We start from the raw sequence: 23,552 nt of genomic DNA, 5'->3' as shown, positions 1-23,552 counted from the left end.
AGTACAAATGGGTGGTAGGTACATCAGGCCACTATATTACTAAGACATTAAATTTTACTGCTCTTTAAGAAAAAAAGACAAGAATCACATTTAAATTTTATTTCTCCTTCAACTTTAGGTGAAAAATTATTAGAGAGTTAATGTAACTCTGGAATAAATGATGCCAAAGAAAGTGACAGAAGGAAAAGCTATTAGTTAAAAAAAAATAACATAACTTAGCTTTGTGAATTTTCATTATCACTTCCTACCCACTATTTCTAAAATATCATGAAGAGGGTAGCTCATTGGTTAAAGCACCAGGCCTGCAGTCAGGAGAACCTGGGTCTAAATCTAGCCTCAAACACTTCCTATCTGACTGCATAAGTCACTAAACCCCAATAGCCCAGGCCTTACCAAACAGTAAGGGCTTAAAAAAGAAAAAAAAAACCTGAAGAGAACTTTGTGTATGTTGTGCATTGGGACGAGCAGAGTTAGAGGTACTGCTTGGATGATGGAAAAACTGTTTGCAGTTAAGACCCTTTAAGAGCATTTTAAGGTGCAGAAGGAAAAAAATCAGTTGCATTCAGGTGAACAAAAAGCTCTTGGTTAACCTCACTCATTAAAGCGGGGGTTTTTAACTTGGATTCTGTGCACTTAAAAAAAATATTTTCATAACTTTATTTCAATAACTAGTTTTCTTTATAGCTTTAAATATTTTATTTAAACTAAAATATTATTCCAAGAATAAGTTCATAGGCTTCATTTGCCTATCATAGCCAGTCAGTGGATAGTAAGCATTTATTAAATACCTATAATAGGCTAGCACTGTGTGAAGCCATAGGTGTCCACAACCTTAAGAACTCTTGCATTAGAGGCAACACTTTACCGAGGAATAATCAACAAGAAATAACCAACCAGAGAAATAAAAACAGGGGAAGTATGAAAGAATAGTCTAGTCTTTAATTTTCCTCTCCATTATATAATATAATGGGCCATAGCAAATAACTTCTCCTGTCTGCATTATTAATATTACATAAGGAATTACTGAACTCATTTGGCCTGAGGGTGGTTCTTCAACGGGAGGAAGAGAAGGTCCTAGAAAATAAAAAAGAAAGTAAATTCAGTCAAAAATTGAGATGAGTACAATGATACCTATCAGTACTGTTTTACCTTTTATCTCTTAAAAGGAAAACTCTTGCAATTTTATTTTTCTTATAAACTTCTAATCAACTGTTAAAGTTTTGTTTTATCACTAAAATTTCAGAAGTCTATTTCTATTATATGCAGTGGAAAATGCAAGAAGTTTTCTTAATCAATACAGGAATAAGTCTGTTATTTGACACAGTTCCAGAAACACCAATGAGAGCAATAAGAAAAGAGTTAACTATCCTTATTTACTGATGACATGATTTACTTACAAATCAACAAATAACTACAATTGATTGTTTAAGTAGGTTACAAATAAACTCAAAAATGAATATTTCGATATAGTGATAAAATTTAGAAAGAAAATGTAAAAGAAAACAGTCATTTAAAGTAATTTCAAAATATGTAAACTATATAGAAGTCAGTATTCCAAAGAACACTTAATACTTATATAGATAAATTATTCTTTTGAGGGACATTTTAAAAGAATAATTTAATTAATGAGATGAACATTGATCAATTTTTCTCTATGCATTTAAAAAATGGCTCAATGATCCTTTTTTCTTTCTTTTTTGGCTACATAATCACATTTCTCCCATTTAAAGCCTCTCCAAAGTAGAGAAAAAAATTTCTAACAATCATAGTAAAACAAAATAATGATCTACTTGTTGATCATGTTACAAACTGTGTCTTCATATATAACAAGGATGGTGAACCTATGGCATGGACACCAAAGAAGGCACACAGAGCACTCTCTATGGGTGTGCACGCCCCAATCCCCCCTCCCCCTTCACTAGTAGAAAGGCAGAAGGATTCAGGTGGAGCTATTCCCCTCCTCCTCTCCATCAGACCTGATGGCATTTTTTCACACTCATGTTACCCTCCCCTATGCTCAGTTTTCTCCCTCCCCTCTGTGGAGTAAAGGGGACATACTCTGCACTTGATTGGGGGAAGGGGCATAGCACACAGTCACTAGGGCAGTGGTTCTCAACCTTTCTAATGCCGTGACCCCGCAATACAGTTCCTCATGTTGCAGTGACCCCAAACCAAAAAATTATTTTGGTGGCTATTTCAAAACTGTAATTTTGCTACAGTTATGATTCGGAATGTAAATACCTGATATGCATTATGTATTCTCATTGCTACAAATTGAGAGGTTGAGAACCGCTGCACCAGGGGAACAGGCACAGCACTCATTTTGGGGTGAGCCTGGCACTCCATCTCTAAAAGGTTCACCATCACTGATCTATAACATAATTTCATCACCTCTTTTGTTAGGAAGTCAGTAGCAGGCCTATTCTGGAATCATAGTTGATCATTATATTTATTTAAAGTACTTAGGTCTTTTGAAATTGTTTTTCTTTATAATGTTGTAGTTATTGTATAAAATGTCCTGATTCTGCTCACTTGGCTCTGTATCAACTTATACAAGTATTGAGTTGTCACTGAAAAATATTCCTTTAATTGTTTATTAATGAAAAATACTCATTTATTCCATTCATAAACATAATTTGTTCAGATTCCTCAAATGAACACCTTTTGTTTCTAATTATTTTCTAGGTTTTGTTTTTTTTTGATAGTTGGTGAGATAAAAGCATGAGGAATGGAAAGCAACAACAAAGAGAAGGCTCAGTCCTTATTTGGCTTTCTATTTTTTCAGCAAGAGAGGATGCCCATGGAAATGAAAGAACAAAAATTGTACCAATGAAGTTAACACCCAAGTTAAGGAGCCAGAAAGAGTACCTAGCTGACTTTGATGAATTCAAGTTACATGATCCAGATGACCTATATCCTTGAGTCCAGGAAGAATTGGTAGATATGTGACTGTTAGGTCAGTGTCAGTGAAACATGAAAGATCATAAAAAATGCAATTTTTTTTCACATGATTTTTCACAAGAGAAAAGATAAGAGTCAGCAAAGTATGGCTTGGCTTTAGTTTCTGGGAAAATAACTACAAAAGATCATCAAGAGATGGTTGGCAAACATCTAAAAAGGAAAGTAATGATTACAAGGAGCCAGTGCAGTTTCATCAAGAACAGGTCATAATCAAACTGACCTCATTTCCTTTTTTGATAGGATTATTAAGCTAGTAGACTTGAAGGGAATACTGATGTAACTGATATAGTTTATCATATTTTAAGAAAACTTGAAAAATATCTTATATTATTTTTGTAGAGGAGATGGAAAGATAAAAAGTAGATAATACAATTAGATGGATTCAGAGAATAGTTGTTATTGTTTCAATGTCAATGTGGCAGGAGGTCTCTAGCGGTTAGGTATCTGTGCTTGGCCCTATGCTTTTTTGTTGTTATATTATATCTGACTCTTCATGACCCAATTTTGAGGTTTTCTTGACAGATACTAGAGCATTTGTCATTTCCTTCTCTAACTCACTGTAAAGATGAGGAAACTGAGGCAAACGTGGTTAAGTGACTTGCCCAAGGTCACACAGCTAGTGTTTGAGGGCAGATTTTAACCTAGGAAGATGAATTCCTGACTCCAGACTTAGCACTATCCACCGCACCACCTAGCTGCCCAGCTTTATGCTTTTACTTTATGCTTTTACATCCACTTCAGGTGGGGAGGTAAATCCCATCCGAAGTCAAGTAGCTCTTTTGTCTCCAGAAGCCTTTCCCAGTATATCACATCCTCCTTCCAAGGATTTAACTCGGGATCTTCAGCTTTCAAGACTGACGTGCTACCTACTGTGCCAAATCTGAAGTGGATGTCTATTGTCTGGTGAAGAGGGACCTTCCCTTAGGGGGAAACCTCTCCTGTGACAAGGTCAAAAGCTGGGGTTTCTACCCTCAAACTAAATAAACTGGGGATTTCTAGATTTCCATGTTGACAGGATAAATGCAAAATTTCACACTCATGTACAAAAAGAAATCTATTTCATAAGATAGGTAAGCCATAATAGACTTTATTCTGAAAAACATCTGAGGCTTCTGTTGGAATAAAGCCTAACGAATTAATAGTGTGATAGCACAAAGAGACTAACATGTCTTGAGCTGCACTACAAAAAGCAAAGCTTTCAGGATTATGGAGTATAGTCCCACTTTACTATGTGGTCCAATAGACTGTATCTGGAATACCGTGCTCAACTCTGGGCCCTACATTTTATGAAGGGCATGAATAAGCTAGAACATCCAGGAGGCCAACTAGAATGGTACAAGGCCTTGGATCCAGGTCTGATGAAAATTAAATGAAGGACCTAAGGCCAATTGGCCTGGGAAAGAGAAGAATCAAGAGTTATGGGTTATCTGATGCTGAACCTTGAAGGGCTGTTTTTTATGAAACAGATTAGACCCATTGTTTTGACAAAGAGGTCTAAGTTGGAAAGAGGTCAATTTAGGCTTGCTGTCACACTCACTAATGATTAGATGTGTTCAAAGGGATAATGGTCTGACTAAAGAGGTGGATGGTTCCCCCTCTTTGGAGGTCTTCAAGCAAATGTTGGATGAGCACTTGCTGAGTATATTACAGTGGACTTTCCTCTGATGTTTGGGATGGCCTAGAGGTCCATTCCAACTCTCAAAATCTAAGATCCTATGAATGAGAAATTGCAATGACTTGAGTGTGTCCCAGTGCAAAGATATGAGAAGTAAGCACTTTCTCCTCTATGCAATGGTGGGGACTAGAGGGTACAGAAAAATCATTTTGTTGGTTAGTTTTGTTGAACTGCTTCCCCCTCCTCTTTTTTTAATTCATTGTTGTTATAGAGGACTCCTCTCTGGGAGGGATGCATTGTAAAATGTGGGTGAGTGATATGAAGACAACAGATATTTATTTTTTAGAAAAGATAAATCTATTCTGAGGCTCACTTAAAAAAAGGGAAGGAGGAACTTCCCTGGTCCTTTCAGAATTGTTCTAATCTAGCACAAAACTTTGCTTGTAGTAGGTAGGTATTTAATAGATGTTTACTAAATGAGTAAATACACCAAACTATGTGTATTCTAAAGAGTGGAACAGCAAAGTATTTCGGTTGTCACTTCTCCAAGGAACAACTAGAAAAGAAACACTGATCTTCACTAACGAGAGTCACAGGAAGGAGAACAGTACATATCCTTTCCACTTCCCTTCTTTCTGATAGTATAGTGTTGTTAATATAAAAACTGGGAGTCTGACTAGAGATTTTTAATGGTTTATTGATAGAAAGGTGTAGGTAAGAGATGAAAGAGTGAGAAGCTGAAGGTAGATTGATCTTAAAGAAAGTTTACCCTGAATATGGCATCTCCATTTAGCTGGCTCTTCCCCCTCCTCCTAGTCAGTCCAAATTCAAAAGAAGCCAAACTTTAAAGTAGAGACCAAACCTTTCTGGCCTCAATTTATCTAACTTTCTCTCAGCCCACTGACTCTCACATGTCACATCTTGTGAGCCATTGCCCTCCCTTCCTTCTTCCACTGAGCAGCCAGGGGATGCTCACTCTGCCTTGTTGTCCCCTACTTTAATTGCTGGCTTTTCTACTGACCCCAGTGGCTGGCCATTTTAGATTCTATCCTTGTAATCAATGTCCTCTTAATAATTTCCTTCACACAATCTCCCCTTCTAATTCTTTGGGAGACCAGCATGTTAAGTTTCCTCATCCTTGGCTTCCCAGGAAATTTACATGTCTCCCCAATGAATCATTCCACATATGGAGTCTATACATTTAAGATTCTCTCATTAGGAGGCATAAAATATTGAGTTTAAAGAAAAACAGACTGAGGGGGTGTGGGTGTCATCTGAAGGGAAGCCTGTACTCTCTAGAAGCATCTATCACCAAATATGCATATCTGTCACAGGAGTGGCCCCTTTAGCACTCAGGGTATCATAGACTCTGGATAGCCTCTGGTATAACATAGCCTCTAGGGTGTATGTGCAGCCTGCCCCACTTACCAGGCATTTAATCAGCATGCTTTATGTACAGCCACATTGGAAGGTATGTGTGTCCATATTAATCAATCTTGTTGCTCTTATATAAATAATAAATAGATCTGGTGAAATTGTGACAAATATCCATGATCTTCAAAGGATTTTAAATGACATTCAGTAAGACTCATGTGACATCTGATGGTGCATGGTGGAACCTGTCATGCCTACAGGGAACTGGTTTGTTTGCTACTATAACCAAATGAGCTTTTCTAATCCTGAGAACCGTGGTGCTTTTTACAATTTATATTAGCTGTTGCAGCAAAGCTTACACCAAGCTTTTACCAGGAGAAAAAGCTATGTACACTTGCACTATGGATCATGGCCAGATTAGACAGGAAATAGCTCTCTTTTTTGGCGATAAATCTTTTTGTTAAGCCTCTGTTTGACTGGCCCATTGTTTAATGGAAGGTAGAATATGATTTTCTTTTTGATTTTTTTCTTCTTTCTAATTGAAATTTTATTTTTTTTAAACTTGAGTAAATGTGATCAGTATTGATATTTTGATTTTGAAGAATAAGTTTACAATACCTATTAGCCCTGATAACACTGCATACCCAAAAGTTTTAGACTATGGCAACCTGCCATTGGTGGTTAAATATTATGGGACTTCAAATGATATTTGTTGTCTGATTTCAGAAGAAGGAACTACTAATGAGCCACTCAAAAGTTCAAAGAAGCACAGGGTCAAGGAGACCAACAATCCCTGTGGGATTGGTGAGGATCTATGCCAAGGCAGAGAACTTGTCTCAGGGATTTGGGGAAGCAGTTGTCTGGCAAACCCAGTCACTGAAGTTTATGCATTTATCTCTCATTTTCACTTTGGCTTCCTATCCTTGTGATTGAAGGAGAAATCAGACCAGGGAATCATTTTTTCCTTTTACCTCAAACGTTTATCCTTTTCTCTTTTGTAATATGGCAATTTTCTGTAGTTCTGACCGACAATGGATAAGTGTAATATTGCCACAACTGTCCTGCATGTTTGTAGGATACAGCTATCTCAAGTGGAGTTTGATGATGAATCAAGGGTCTATGATTTTAATTTTTACTCATATTTTTATGCATATAGGATTTTTGTATATTTTTAATCTAATTTTTCTCTCTCCCCTTGTTTTTGGGAAAATTGATTCATTTACTTTATAGCTTAGCCAGGCATCCTGGGGCAATTCTAGTGTTGGCATATACCCTTCTGAGGTAGAGATTGTATAATTATCTTAAAATACAAAGTTTAAGATCTTTTAAAGTAATTTCAGGAAAAGAAAATTGTAAACACTCTGAACCAGGAAAGTGGATCTTCTGGATAAGATATTATAAGAATTCTTGCAGAAATCACACACTACATCAAGAGATCTGGAGTGAACTTTTGGATATAATGAATTGAACTGAAGGGGGGTTGAGCCTACCATTTATCCTGATTGTAAACTCTTATGCCAGAGAGGAGTGCCCCCAATTGGATTTTTGTCAATGAGCCTATCGATCACTTTTTTCTCTCTCTTTCCTTTTACTCCCAAATTGTTGTAACTTCCTCTATGTATAGTGAGGGAATTTTAAATGTACAGACTTCATATGTGGAATGATTCATTGGGGAGATCTGACATGTTAATCTCCTGTAAACCCAAGTAAGGAGATTTAACATCAAGAATCAGGGGGATGGGTATGGGTGGCTGTTGGGATTGTGTGAGGAAAATTACCTCCATGCCTAATCTCCAACATAAGCATTTGGCATTAGCCTGACCTTCAGCATGCAATGTCACTATGGAGGGAAGAGGAGTTAGGGAGTTATATTAGTCCTGAGCCAGGAAGCACAAGCTCTCTCTTTACTTCTGAGTTTGGCCCTCATTGCTACTGGGGAAGAGTCAGCTAAATGGAGAAGTCATATTTAGGGTAAACAGTTTTTAAGCTCAACCTACCTCCAGCTTCTCACACTCTCATCTCTCACCTGTTCCTTTCTATCAATAAACCATTAAAAATCTCCAGCCAGATTCCCAATTTTTATATTAACAGTATCATTTCTATTGTCCTAATGCTTAGGGATATAAAAGATGGTGGGTGAATAGCATCAAAACAAAGTAAGATTCATATAAAAAATGTTAAATGAAGAATTACTGAACCTGGTTGTCTTGAGACAGGTGGCTTTGTTTGAGAAGCAATAGTTGTTCCTAGAAAAATCCCCAAAAGAAAGGCATATTTAATAATTAAAAACAAAATTTAGGAACTGCTACTCTAATTTCATCGGTATAGATATTAAAAGTTCTTGTTCTTTTAATCTCCAGAAATAAAAACTCCAATTTCTCTTTGCCTAATAAATTTGGAATATTATTGACCATTTCCTATTCTTTCCTATTTAAGAGTTTTCAACACCATTACCATGGAAACTTTACAAACCTATATAAAATGCTCAACTCCTATGAAAAACTACAAAAATCAAATTAAATACACACTAGGTTGTTTGATAGGGTGAAACACAATCGTGAGTTCACAATAGATATGAGAGTATAGATGAGTTGTCAATGAGTAAAAGTGATAATGAAATAAAACGAATCCTTTAAAACATAGCTATGTCATATATACATACATATGTGTGTGTGAATGCTATATATGTATACACACACCTATAAATAGAATATATTTATGGGATATTGCCATACCCACATCCTATTTGGGAATCTTAGGCTGAAGATTAGTTCAATTGCAGTATATAATCAGCACATAGGAATAACTCCTAGCTAAGATATTTTATATCTTACTTAGGAGAAAAAAATATCATGGCATATTTTTATCACTGTTGACAGAAAATAATATTTTTAAAGCATTTTTAAAAGATTTTCAAAATACTGATATTATCTCATTTGATCTTCAAAACATTCAAGTGCCATATCCAGATGTCCACTTTCCTCTGGGAAGGGCTAAAGGCTTGATCACTACTGTTGTCAATTTAAGTCCTTTTGTATTTAATTTTGGAAAACAGCATTTCTCTCATTTTGTCAATTACTGTCTACTTTCTCCTCTAAGACCGCAAATCAAAGGCCCCTAACAAGGAAGAAATAAAGCTGAAAGAGATGAAAAACATAAAGCATTTCCTCTTGAAACTCCGAGGAGGGATAAATTGAATAAGATCATTGGAAATGGGACAGCATTAATGGAACTTTAAAAACTCTCCTTAAGCATTTACTCAGTGTTACTTAGTTCTTAAAATCAAAGAATCTGAAAATCTTATATATTTACTTGGTAAGATTTTGTGAAGCTCCTGTACTTCAATGGAGTTTTAATCCCTTCAACTCACTGTGTGGCCACATCTTTCTTAGGCCTCATTTCCTCATCTATAAAATGAGGGGACTGAACTAAAGGACTTCCATGGTCCCTTCTAGCTATGCTTTTATGACCGAATGAAATGTTCAGGTATCATTTGCAGAAGTGGACCAATATCCCAATTCTTCCTTCCAGCAACAGTAGAGTATGGGAAGGTTCAGAGCAAGAATAGGAGAAAGTATTAGGTGAGTGCTTCTGATACTGCACTGGTCATGTAAGAACAGTTCTCAGATCTAGAATACCTCCATAGTTCAGAACACAATAAATGGAGTGAATTCTGAAAAAGTATGATGCATTTCATAAAAGGCACCAACCATGTTAGGTTATGGAATAGTGAGTAAGAGTCACTAAATAACCATTGGAAATAGATACTGCAGGGGGTAGAGGTGGGAAGAATTGAATCTTGGACTTTCTTCCCTTTTCTTTCTTTAAAACTTACTTTTGGTCTTAAAATTGATATAAAGTATTGATTCTAAGGCAGTGGAGCAGTGAGGGCTAGGCAACTGAGGTTCACTTACCCAGAGTTACACAGATAGTAAGTGTCTGAGGCCAAATTTAAACCCACCTTCCAGAGTGCCAGAGGCCTGGCACTCTGCCCACTGTGCTACCTAGCTGCCCTTCTCTCTTCCCTTTTTACTACACATCTTATTTCATTTCTATCACCACTGCATTTTGCATTCAATGAAAATAGCAAATGAGTGATAAGCCAAAGTATTATAAGATTTCTTAAAAATATACATTAAATGAGGAAATTACTGAACCTGGTCTACTTGTAGCAGGTGGTGCTTGACTGGAAGGAAGACCAGATGCTAGAAATTCAAAAAAGGAAAGTAAATTATTTTAAAAAGCTTAAGAGTTACTGACCTTAGTATAAAGTTAGTTTTATCTTTTCCATAAGTAAAAATTCCTGAAATTTTTCTTCATTGTAAGTTAACAAGCATGCATTAAGAATGTGCTATGTGCCAGGAACTATGCTAAGAGCTAGGGATACAAAGAAAAACCAAAAAAAGAAGACCTTTAAAGAAACTCTGACTTCTCAAGGTGCTCACAACCAAATGGGGGAGACAACAAATAAACAACCTTGTTCAACAAGGTGTGTGTGTGTAAATGCATGCATACATATGTGTGTGTGTGTGTGTGTGTGTGTGTGTGTGTGTGTGTGTGTGTGTGTGAGACAAATTAGAAATAATCAATAGAGGGAAGAAACTAGGATTTAGGAGAATAGGGAAAGTTTTCTTGTACTTAGAATTTTGGCTCAGTCTCGATGGAAGCCAGAACACAGAGATAAGTCAGGTATAGAGAGGACAATAAGAAAATTCCTCAAGTTAGGAGATGGAATATCTTGTGGGAGGTAAAGCAAAGGGGCCAGTGCCACTGGATCACAGGAGTACACAAGGGAAGAGGAGGGTGCATTTAAGGAGACTGAAAGTAAAAGAGGCTCAGGTTATGGAAGGTTTTGAACATTAAACAGAGGATTTTATTTTGGATCCCACAGTTGATAAACAGGGCATTAGAGTTAAATGAAGGGGGAGCTAAGATGGTAGCATAGTAACAGGATAGATCAAATCGAAAAGGAACATCAAAAGATAATAGCTGAAAATCAGTCTTTAAAGACTAAATTTGGGCAAGTAGAAGCCAATGATCTCATAAGACAGCAAGAATTAATAAAGCAAAATCAAAAGAATGGAAAAAATAGGAGACATGAAATATCTCACTGAAAAGACAAATGACCTGGAAAACAGATCCAGGTGAGACAATTTGAGAATTATCGGTCTACCTGAAAGCCTGGGAAAAAAAATAAAATTCTTGGCATCATATCACAAGAAATTATCCAAGAAAACTGCCAATATTCTTGAATAAGAGGGCAAAATAGACATTGAAAGACTCCATAAAGCACCCCCTACATTAAATCCCACAAAGGAATGTTATAGCCAAATTCAAAAGCTTCCAGGCCAAGGAGAAAATATTGCAAGCAGCCAGAAACAGACAATTCATATATCAAGGAACCCCAGTCAGGATTACACATGATCAGGCAGTCTCCAGACTAAAGGACCTCAAGGCTTGGAATATAACATTTAAGAAGACAAGAGAATTGGGTCTACAACCAAGAATCACCAACCCATCAAAACTGACTATATATTTTCAAGGGAAAGTATGGGCATTTAACAAAATAGAAGATTTCTAAGCATTCCTAAAGAAAAAGACCAGAACTAAATGGAAAATTTGATGTCCAAATACAAAATTCAAGTGAACAATAAAAAGGCAAACAAGAAGGGGGTGGGAGAATTATAAAGGCTTCAGTAAGGTCAAATTGATTATATTCCTTTATGGAAAAATATCTGTAACACTTAAACATTGTTTTCATTATCATAGTAGATAGAAGAATTATTCATAGGCAGAGATTGTGGTATCAAGTTAAGATATGTAAAAAAATTGGGGGGGAGGGAGGACAAAAAAAGAGGATGATACTAGGAGAAGCTTGAAGGAAGAAGAAAAATAGAATTATACCACATAAAGAGGCACATGGGGCAGGGAATAATATTATTGTAAGAAGGGGAGGAAGAGATAATACTTAAACCTTACTTTCAGTGGACTCAATTCTGAGAGGAAAGAACAGTCAGATTTATTGGAGTATAGAATTCTATCTTACCCTACAGGGAAGCTGAGAGGGAATAACCAAGGTGGGGAGTGGGGCAGGGAGTATTAAAAGGGAAAGGGGGGTAGCAATCAGTAGACCTTAAAGAGAAATAAGAGGGGAATAAGAAGGGAGGGGATGGGAAGGAAAGTAAAATAAGGGTGGGGGGAAAAGGGGACTGACTATAAGCAAGGCACTGTTATAGAAGGAAATATTGAAAGAAGAAAGGGCAGGACTAAAAGAGGAAATCAAAATGATGGGCAATACACAGGTGGTAATCATAAGTGAATATGAATGGAATGAACTCATCCATAAAACAGAAGCAGATAGCAGAGTGGATTAAAAACCAAAATCCTACCATATGGTATCTACAAGAAACACACATGAGGCAGGTAGACACACAAAGTAAAGGTAAGAAACTGGAGCAGAATTTATTGGGCATCAACTGAGAAAAAGAAGGCAGGAGCTGCAATCATAATATCTGACAAAGCCAAAATAAAAATAGATCTGATTAAAATAGATAAGGAAGTTACCTTATCTTACATCCTGATAAAAGACAGTATAGACAATGAAGAAATATCAGTACTCAACACATATGCACCAAATGATATAGCATTCAGATTACTATTGGAGTTTAAGGAGGAAACAGATAGTAAAATTATCTGTTTTAAAAAAAAAATAAAACTATACTAGTGGGAAACCTCAACCTTCCTCTATCACATCAAGATAAATCAAAACCAAAAAATAAATAAGAAAAAAGAGAGGTGAATGATATCTTGGAAAAATTAAAGTTAATAGATATAAGGAGAAAAGTAAATAAGGATAAAAAGGAATAAACCTTTTCATCAGGACATGGTACATTCACAAAACTTGAAAATATACTAGGGTATAAAAACATTGCAAATGTTTTTGCAAAACATTTATGCAAAAAAATGCAGAAAAGCAGAAATGATCAATGAAACTTTTTCAGATCATAATGCAATTATGAATCATAATTAGTCAATGTACATGGAAAGGCAAATCAAAAATTAATTGGAAATTAGATAATCTGATTCTCCAAAATTAATGATTTCACTGAAGAGAATGACAATGAGGAAACAACATATCAAAATTTTTAGGATACTGCAAAAGCAGTACTGGGGGGAGGGGTATTTATATACCTGAGTGCCCATATTAACAAAAAAGAGAAAGAGGAGATTAATGAATTGGGCATGCAACTAAAAAAAATTAGGAAAAGAACAAATAAAAAACCTTCAAATAATGACCAAAATGAAAATCCCAAAAAATCAAAGGAGAAATTGATAAAATTGAAAGTAACAGAACTATTGAACTAATAAATAAGACTAGGAACTGGTATTTTGAAAAAACAAAATGAAGTATTGGTTAATCTAATTAAGAAAAATAAAGAAGAGAACCAAATTAACAGTATCATGAATGAAAAGGGTGTTCTCACCTCTATTGAAGAAGAAATTAAGGTAATTATTAAGAACTATTTTGTCCAATTATATGGCAATCTAGGTGAAATGGATGCATATTTACAAAAAATTTAAATTGCCCAGATTAACAGAAGAGGAAATAGAATACTTAAATAATCTCGTATTAGAAAAAGAAATTGAACAAACCATCAAAGAATTCCCTAAGAAAAAATCTTCAGGGCCAGATGGATTCACAAGTGAATTCTATCAAATATACAAACTATTTGACAAAATAGGCAAAGGAGTTGTACTTATCAAATTCTTTTTATGATACAATTATGGTACTGACTTCCAAGCCAGGAAGATCAAAAACAGGGAATGAAAACTATAGACCAATAGCCTTAATGAACATAGATAAAAAAAAAAAATTTTAAAAATATTAGCTAAAAAGCTACAAGTTATCACAAGGATTATTCACTATAACCAGGTGGGATTTATACCAGGTGTAAGAGCAGCATGCAAAGGTAAGGATGGAACATTGGAAGAGGGCATGATTGACAGGCAAAGACCATTGGAAGAAGAGGAGCATGGGAGAAGAACGGTGATCTGAGAGAACTCCAAGAGGAAATCTGGGCTTTTGAGATTTGATCTCAAGGTGAAAGGAGGGTTTTTGCCTTGCTGGAGATCAGCCAAGAACCAGTTTATAGACATCCAGAATCGACAGCCTCTAGACTTCTCCAAAAGAATTGTTCAACATTGAGATACCTCTGACAACATGAAGAAGGATTCAGGTCTCTTTGTACCTGTGGGGGCCTTGGACTCATCCTGAGAGCCAGACCCCACCCCCCAGCCTTATTTCACTTGCCTTACTCTTACCTTGACCCCTTAGATAGTTGTGATTTTTAGATTCTCTCCATCTTGCTTGGTCTAGCACCCAGGAATGTGTACACCCACATTACACGGGCACGTGATAGCAAATGACAAATCAGAAACAGCGGATAGACCCTATGGCTGTCCTAAGTCAAGCTAAGCTATCATTGGTACAAATAAGCAGGAAAGCGGCGTAAAACTGTCTATATAAGGCACATCACTTCCTCTCTCTGCCTTTTTCCCCTGGAGAGGCGACTCTGGCTGGCAGCATGCTAAGCATTTCAACATCTTGGCGTGGTGGCAGCTATTTGTCTGGGTTTGGAGGTGAGTTTGCCCTTGAGCTGATTCAGGCTCAGACATCTTGGCTGAGCCCTTTTGGAATTCAGGCTGATTCCTTCCTCCTTACTTTCTAGAGCCTCTGGTCTTCTTTCTGGCACTAACCAAGCAGGAGAAATCCTACTCCCTTTCCTTCTTACTTCTTAATCTCTTTCCACTATATCAATTAAATCACCATAAATTTCCAGCTGACTTGGGTATTTTATTATTTGGGATTTTCACTGGCAACTAATTAAATTTAGATTTTAAGTCACAATGCTAAAATTATTTTTACAGTTGGGAGGTAAGGAGAAATTCTGATCTTGCTCTGTAGCAGTCAGAATGAAGGACCTCGGTGGGACTTGGAAAATAGGGACACCACTACCCTCAAACCAACTCCCCCACTTCCAAATATCCTGTATTTATTAAATCTACTCAAATGCAATCAGATTGGAAGAAGGGACTTATTTAAGAAACTTTGGTGTGACCAACTCCTTGAGGTTACTGATCAGCCATCGCCAAGTGCTGATCAGGACTTGCCTGCCGAATCAGAGGACAAGGGGGAGGCTTAACCCCCTCTATCATCTGTTAGGGAAGACTCTCCATCAACATTGATTTATCACAGGGGATTCTCATATTCCTGAGTTAGAACCACTTTGTCATAGACCAGTAAGAGAGAGTGTGAGAGAGTTTTAGGAGTCATTCCACTCCTACCCTTTTTTCACTCACCTGTCTACAAGCAGTAGCTTATTCTAGATCAATAAACATCATCACTGAAACAATAATTACCCAGGAATGCAAGGATGGTTTAATATTAGGAAAATCATCCACATAACTGGCCATATCAACAACCAAACTAACAGAAATCACATGATTTTCTCAATAGATGCAGAAAAAGCCTTTGATAAAAAATACAACCTCCATTCCTATTAAAAACACTGGAAAGCATAGAAATAGAAGGGCCTTTCCTTAAAATAATAAAAAGTATTTATTTAACACCATCAGCAAATATCATCTACAATGAGGGTAAGTCAGATGCCTTCCCAATAAGATCAGGAGTGAATCAGGGAATGTCTGTTAACATTTTTAGTACAATACTAAATAGTAGTGGTAATATCAGTAGCAATTAGAGAAGAAAAAGAAATTGAAGGGATCAAAGTAGGCAATGAGGAAACTAAACTATCACTCTTTGCAGATGACATGATAATATACCTAAAAAAATAGTATACCTAAAAAATCCAAGAAAATCAACTTAAAAACTAGTAGAAATAATCAATAACTTTAGCAAAGTTGCAGGGTACAAAATAAACCCACATAAATCATCAGCATTGTTAGGAGGGTGATTTAGGGAATGGAACTAGATGGATAGGTTTTGGCCAGTATCAGAAGATTAATAGGTTTGGGAAGGCCAACAGAGCCCAGTGGAGGTGAAGCCTGACTCTAAGATGGCACACGAATCATTCAGTGAAATGGGAAGTAGGTTCAATAAAAGACATAAGATAGAAGGGTATGGGATAAACTAAAGCTAATTTGTCTAACTAATACTCCAGGATCTAATATCTCTTCACAGAGATTTCTTTGGAGTGATTTTTCCCTACTCTAATCCTCTCCTCACTGCCTAAATTCCCCAGTCTTTGTTCTTGACTAAGTTAAACTAAATTCTCCTTAGCTGGTTTTAAGGAAAGGGTCTGTGTAAACCTGATAGGGCCCAGGGAAGGTCCTAGATCCAAAAGGAGCCAGGCCTAGTCTCACAATCAGATGCCAGAGGTTCAGGATCACCAGGAACTGTAGTAGATAAAATAGATTAACAAAGCAAGCAAGGAAGCCGGACAGCAAGACAGGATAGGGAATTCAGGGTAATATCAGCCACTAAAGAAAAGCAGCCTGTCTCTCCAGGTCAAAAACAGAGAAAGAACCCCTAAACCTAACTGACTCTCCCTTACTTTCCCATTCTAGAATTCTCTCTGTTAGTCTCAAGCCTCTGCAACCTTGCTCTAACTCTTTTCTTTATAACAATTTCTATTTTTCCAACAAAATCCAGCAGCAAGAGAAAAAGAAACTCCATTTAAAATTACTCTAGGCAAGATAAAATAACCAGGAATCTACTTGCCAAGACAAATTCAGGAATTACATGAACATAACTACAAAACTCTCTTTACACAAATAAAACTAGATCTAAGCAATTGGAAAAACATAAATTGTTCATGGGTAGGATGAGCTAATATAATAAAAATGACAATCCTACCTAAATTAATTTACTTATTCAGTGCTATATCTATTAAACTACCAAAACACTTTTTTTATAGAATTAGAAAAAATTATTACAAAGTTCATCTGGAAGAACAAAAGATCAAAAATATCAAGGGAAATAACAAAACAAATGTGAAGGACAGAGGCCTAGCTTTACCAGATTTCAAATTATACTATAAAGCAGTGATCATCAAAACTATATGGTATTAGCTTAGAGATAGAAGGGTGGATCAATGGAATAGACTTGGAGTAAATGACAGTAGTAAGATAGTTTTCCAAAAACTCAAAGTTCCCAGCTTTTCAGACAAAAAAAAAAAAACCCACTATTTGATAAAAACTGCTGGAAGAATTGGAAAACAGTATGGCAGAAATTAGGTTTAGATCAACATCTTATGCCCTATACCAAAATTAACTCAAGAGTGGAAAATGACTGAAGAGGGAAGCCATAAACAAATTAGGTGAACATAGAAGAGTATATCTGTCAGATCTATGGGTAAAGGAGGGATTTAAGACCAAGCAGGAGATACAAAATATAAAATTAATAATTTTGATTATATTAAATTAAAAATTTTTATGTACAAACAAGACCAATCCAATCAAAATCAGAAGGGAAGCAACAAATTGGGAAAAATTTGTCATAACAAAAACCTCTGACAAAGGGCTCATTTCTCAAATTTATGAGAAGTAAATTATACAAAAAATCAAGCCATTCCCCAATTGACAAATGGCCAAAGGACTCATATGAACAGGTAGTTTTCAGATAAAGAAATCAAAACTATCAATAAGCACATGAAAAAGAGTTCTAAATATCTCATAATTGCAGAAATGCAAAGCAAAACAACACTGAAGTAACATCTCACACCTAGCAGATTGGCCAATCTGACAGTAAAGGAAAATAATAAATGTTGAAGGGGATGTGGCAAAATCAGGACACTAATGCATTGCTGGTAGAGTTGTGAATTAATCCAGTCATTCTGGGAAGCAACTTGGAATTATGCCCAAAGGGCTTTAAAAGACTGCTTGCCCTTTGATCCAGGAATACCATTGCTAGGTTTGTCCCCCAAAGAGATAATAGAGAAAAATATGTGTACAAAAATATTCATAGTGCTCTTTGTGGTGGCAACAAAATTGGAAAATGAGGAAGAGTTGGAATGACTGAACAAATTGTGATATATGATGGTGATGAAATACTATTGTGCTGTAAGGATTGATGATCTGAAAGCTTTCCACATGAACTGGGAGAACTTCAATGAACTGATGCCAAGTGAAACAAGCAGAATCAAAAGAACACTGTACACAGAAAGTAAGATACTGTGGAAAAATCCAATGTAAGGGACTTTGCTACTAGTAGCAATGCAAGAAGCTTGGACACTCCTAAGGGACTTAGGTAAAAGAATGCTATCAACATTGAGAGAAAGAACTTATGGGAGTAGAAATGCAAAAGCAAAACATATGACATCACTTATCACATGTATATATGGGTATGTGATTTGGGATTTAGGCCTTAAAAACAATTGCTCTATAGCAAAAACGAATAAAATGGAAATAGGTATCAAGTAACAACATTTATACAACCCAGTGGAATTGCTAGTCGGCTCCGGGAGGGGGAGGGAAGAAGGGAGGGAAAAAATGAATCTTGTAAAAAAGGGATATTTAAAAATAAAGTGAAAAAAAATTTAAGAGTTAAATGAAGGGGAGAGTGAGAGAGCAATATGATTGGACCTGCACTTAAGGAAGATCAATTTGACAGTGTACTGGAGAAAGACTTGAGGTAGGGAGCCCAACCAGCACACTATTGCAAGTCTAGGATATAAAGTAGAGTACTAAGGGAGGTAGCAGTAACAGAGGAATAGTAGTGTCTTTTACAAAAGATGTTTAAAGATATAAAAATAGGACTGGGTAACATATTGGATATAAGGGAATAAGAAATGAGCAAAGAGTAGAGGATGACTCCTAGACTGCAGCTTGATGAACTTGTCAGTATTATGGAACACCAATTATAGATGACCTTGGGGGATTTCAGCCACAAAATGGAAGAGGTATATGATAATAGCTAGGGAGGATGAAGAAATCAAATAAGGGTTTTTGGAGGAAGGGGAAGATATGAGCATATTTGAAGGTATTAGGGAAGCAGCCAGTAAGCAGGGTGAGACTAAAGATTAATGAGTAAGTTTGGATAATAAAAGGGTCAATCTCCAAGAAGAGATGGAACAGGATCACTTCTGCAGGTAGAGGGGTTAGTCTTTGCAAGAAGAAGGAACTCCTCATGAAAGAAGGAAAGAGAAAAAGAAGGGGTACAAGGGATATAAGATGAAAAAAGGATAAGAGGGAGTTCTTGGTAAATAAAGGACAAAGTTCTCAGCTTAGGGAGTAAGGGGAAAGGAAGTAACTGAAGTTTTAGGAGGGATAAAAATATCTGGAAAAGCTGCTGTGGTGAGTGGATAGTGATTGCTTAGGGAGCCATAAAAAGAATGCCTTAAAGGAGTGAGGGCCCATTTGAGAGTGCGAGTGTGAAACCCCTTACCAACTTTTATGATTATAGTAGTATTAGCCTTTATGCTTATTTTAATAACATAATCATTAGTTTGGAATGATTAGCCAAAGTGATATATTTGCTTTATAAAAAATGTAAGGATTAGCCAAGATTGTTACAATTTAGGGTGGTTATCAAATCTGGTTTACATCATTTTGATCTTAGGCTTATAACCAAAAGTTACTACCAAGCTCACCACACCCTGCCTTGGGTGCAAGCACAAGATGATCCCACAGGCAGAGGGCCCCTCTTGTTTCTCTAAACTGCTGACTCCTCATATTGTCAATAAAAGACTCCAAAAGTATAAGGGCCTTTAAAAGGTCAGCAATAATAATAGCCTTAAGTAATCACCCAAAGAGATCTTTTACAATCACTTGCTTTATCATCAGGTGCATCACTAATTAAGTACCACTTATGTGAAAGATTTTAGCATCTTTTTCTATTTTTGTATCACTGTCACAACGTCCTAAGATTTCTCTCTATAAAAAATGCCATCTCCTAAAGCTCTCTGGTTGTGATAGGACCAGGGACCGGCTTTATTGTGAGATAGTCCTCCTCTCAACAAACCTATTATTTAGCTTGGAGTTCTGTATTGGTGTGATAAATTTTCGCCACAGGAGTATAGAACAAATTTTTGGAGGGCCTAGTTAGCACAGTTTTGTGAGTTTTTCCAGCTTTATTCAGGATGTGAGTAGAACAAAAGGCAACAAATGATGGTAACAATCTAGGTCTGAAGTCTAGCAGAGGAAGACTAGAAAGGGTTGATAAACAGCTCAAGAAAAGAGGCCAGTATGGTGCTGCATTAATTCATCAATACGTTAACAACTGGGCAGGGGAGGCAAGTGGATTCAATGTATGGGTAATGACCCCAAAGAACAAAAAGTGGAAGGATTGGAGGTTGTGGTATGAACAAAGAATACGGTACAAAGACATGCTGAAGAAAGTAGAGAGGAGAGCTTTTAAGGGACTATCAGTAAGGATGCTGAAGCCCATGTATGGGGATAGGAGCTGGGGAGTGGAAAGAACTTGAGCCTGGCAATGAACTCAGTGAGAAAAGAAGAATGCTTTAGAAGTTGATAGAAAACTGCTAACAGTATCTTAATTAATATATATGGAGTGAGTGAACTTTAGAGGAGGTGAGGTTACTGAAGGATGGCGGCAAAGTGATAGCCAAAAGAGGCAACAGAGAAGCAAGGGGGATCCCAAATCCCCCCACCATGACCACGATAGAGGGTGTGAGTGAAAGTGAAGCCAGAGGCTGTGACCAGAAGGGAGTCAGTTTCAGTAAAATCAAAGATGGAAGGAGAAAGAAAAAAAATTTTAAGATAGAAGCAAGATTTTTACCATACTAATATTTTAAGAGCCTAGTGGAAGGGGGAGGTAGATCTTGAATGGGACAGACATTGAGGTGGTGAACAGAATAAGGGAGATTGACAGGAATAAGGAACTGGGAAATGGTGTACAGAAAATAGGGTTTTAATGACAGGTAGGAGCAAAGAATCACTGGAATGGCTAGAAATCTGCTCTAAACACTGGGAAAATCTAGGTCCAAGTCTCAACTACATATGAAACATCTGCTTTGTATAATTAGAACTTGTTTCCCAGGGCTCTAAATCCCAGTCTCACATGTTCCTTCTCACATTACATGCTAACATAGGGAGGATATAAGTTTTGTATAGTTCCACCCTCTTGTGCTCTTCTCCTGGGAATGAAGCTGTGGAGGCTGGGGGTGAGAGCTTGGCAACAAATTTTACCCACATGTTTTTTTTTTACTCAGGCTTTTACTTTGTTCTTTTTATTTCTTCTACTTCAAGTGATTATTAATACATTTTATAAAATATAATACTTGGGAGTTACTGGATATTAATTTTAATCTTACAGCTTCAATGCACTAAATTAACACAAAATATATAAACACAAATGGAAATAGAAAGTCTTATTGTAGGGGAGTGAAGGCAAACACTAAAACTAGGAGAATAGTAACAGTCCTCAAATAATAAATAGAAGTTGAGTTGAGCCTTTAAAAATATTAAAAATTAAATCAGGTTATACTGGCAAATGTATAAACCACAGCAAATGGATATGAGTTGCACATGTGAAAAATAATGATTTCTATAGTCACTATGTGTTATTATTCATATAATAAGTAGCAAAGTGGAAAAAAGTGAAAGAAAGACTTATTTTTATACCTTCAGAACAAATTGGCAGCTCAGGCTTCCACTTATTATCAGCTTCACAGGTAATCTTCCTATTATTCTGTAAGATATAACCTTCTTTACATTCAAAAACAATTGTGTCCTTATAAGTATGAGAGGATCCGAATCCTGACACCTGGACTGCATTGGGAACGTATGGAGTTGTACATTTGACCACTACAAAAGAAAATTTAGAAAGTTCTTGAAAAGTTTGTTATGAAGAGGTAGGAATAAGTAGTAGTTGGTATATGTGTGACGGTACCTTGAGGACAGAAAAAGCAGAAATAGGAAATTATTCACAACCGCAAAAAGCAACAAAATAAATGATGAGCACGATTAAAATAAAGTAAATGACATTTTGATTCCAGATATATTAGATTCCAAAAAACTCATGATGCAGTAGAAAGGTCACTGGATTTAGAGTAAGGATATTTGGGTTTAAATTCCTTCTCTCCTCCTATTAAGCCCCATGTGAGTTTGGATATACCACCTTCTCTCACTGAGACTTAAGTTTTCTCATCTATAAAATAAGAGTTTAGATGAAATGATAGCCATTGTTCCTTCAAGTCTTGAATTCCATAATGCAATCAATTCTCATTTCAGGAACAAATACCATTAAAATTTTTTTTCAGTTCTGAATTCTCTCATCCATCAGTTCCTCCTCTACAAATAAGAAACATATACAGATGAAGTCTTACAAAGCATATTTCCACATTAACCATGCTGCAAGAAATGGCAACAAAAATAATGTGAAATAAAATATGCTTCAATCTGCACTCACAGTTCAATTATCTTTCTGGAGGATCATGAATCTTTTGGGATTGTTAAAGATCAAAAAAGGTAAATTAGGGGACAACTGGATGGCTCAGTGGATTGAGAGCCAGGCCTAGAGATGGGAGGTCTTGGGTTCAAATCTGGTTTTAGATACTTCCCAGCTGTGTGACCCTGGGTCAAGTCACTTAATCCCCCCATTGCCTAGCCCTTACCACTCTTCTGCCTTAGAACCAATACACAGTATTAACTTTTTTTAAGCTCTTACCTTCCATCTTAAAATCAAGTTATTCACAGCTGATCTTCATTACAATATTGGTGTTATTGTACAGAAAGTTTTGCACATTTTCCTTTGCACCAGTTCATATAAATCTTCCCAATTTTTCTGAAACCATCCCACTCATCATTCTTGTAGCACAATTGTTTTTCACCATAAACATATACCACAACTTCTTCAGCAATTCTCCAATCAAAGGGTGTCTTTTCAATTTCCATTTCTTTGCCACCACAAAAAGATCCATTATATTTTTTTATAAATGTGTCCTTTTACTTTATCTCTTTAGGATACAGACCTATTAGCAATATTGCTGGTTCAAAGAAACCAGCTTTATAGCCCTCTGAGCACAGTTCCAAATTGTTCCTCACAACAGCTGGACCAGTTCAGAACTCCACTACTGGTGTATTAGTGTTCCTATTTTTCCACATTCCCTCCAGCATGTCATTTTCCTTTTATGTCATATTAACCTATCTGATAGGTGTGAGATGGTATCTCAAGAGCTGTTTTAATGTGCATTTCTCTAATCAGTAGTGATTTAGACTATGTTTTCATAAAATTATTGATAGTTTTGATTTCTTCTTCTGAAAGCTGCCTTTTCACATTATCCTTTGATCAACTGGGGAATAGTTCTTATTTTTGTAAATTAGACTTAGTTCCTTATATAGTTGAGAAATGAAATCTTTATCAGAGAAATTTGCTGGAAAATCTTCCCCACTTCCAGGTATCCTAACTTTGGTTACATTGGTTTTGTTTGTGCAAAAACTTTAACATAATCAAAAATTACCTATTTTATGTTCTGTGATTCTTGCTGTCTCTTATAATCATGAACTCCATCATTATTCAGGGATCTGATAAATTCTTTACTTATATAGTGTACATTTTGAGCTTTTTGGTATGAGAGGTTTGTCTATGCCTAGTTTCTGCTGTACTACTTTCCATTTTTCC

The 23,552-nt window shown here is 36.3% G+C and overlaps 1 protein-coding gene across 8 annotated transcripts in view; it reads right to left on the bottom strand.

Annotated features, from left to right (window-relative positions):
* Nucleotides 1–23,552, bottom strand: part of LOC103094472 (membrane cofactor protein-like) — a 64,081-nt gene that overhangs the window by 11,704 nt on the left and 28,825 nt on the right. For 6 of the 8 annotated variants that reach the window (XM_056815872.1, XM_056815867.1, XM_056815868.1 and 3 more), the window contains 4 exons: nucleotides 21,554–21,736; nucleotides 10,108–10,155; nucleotides 8,149–8,196; nucleotides 1,030–1,074 (listed from right to left, as the gene is read on the bottom strand). In XM_056815872.1, coding sequence (XP_056671850.1) covers nucleotides 1,030–1,074; nucleotides 8,149–8,196; nucleotides 10,108–10,155; nucleotides 21,554–21,736 — 324 coding nt within the window. The remainder of the gene's footprint in view (nucleotides 1–1,029; nucleotides 1,075–8,148; nucleotides 8,197–10,107; nucleotides 10,156–21,553; nucleotides 21,737–23,552) is intronic. The other 2 variants (XM_056815873.1, XM_056815871.1) reach the window with 1 other exon arrangement.

Source organism: Monodelphis domestica, chromosome 2 (assembly GCF_027887165.1).
Source record: "Monodelphis domestica isolate mMonDom1 chromosome 2, mMonDom1.pri, whole genome shotgun sequence".
NCBI lineage: Eukaryota > Metazoa > Chordata > Mammalia > Didelphimorphia > Didelphidae > Monodelphis > Monodelphis domestica.
The sequence above is the reverse complement of the archived record's forward strand: the minus strand, read 5'-3'. Positions and strand labels throughout refer to the sequence as shown.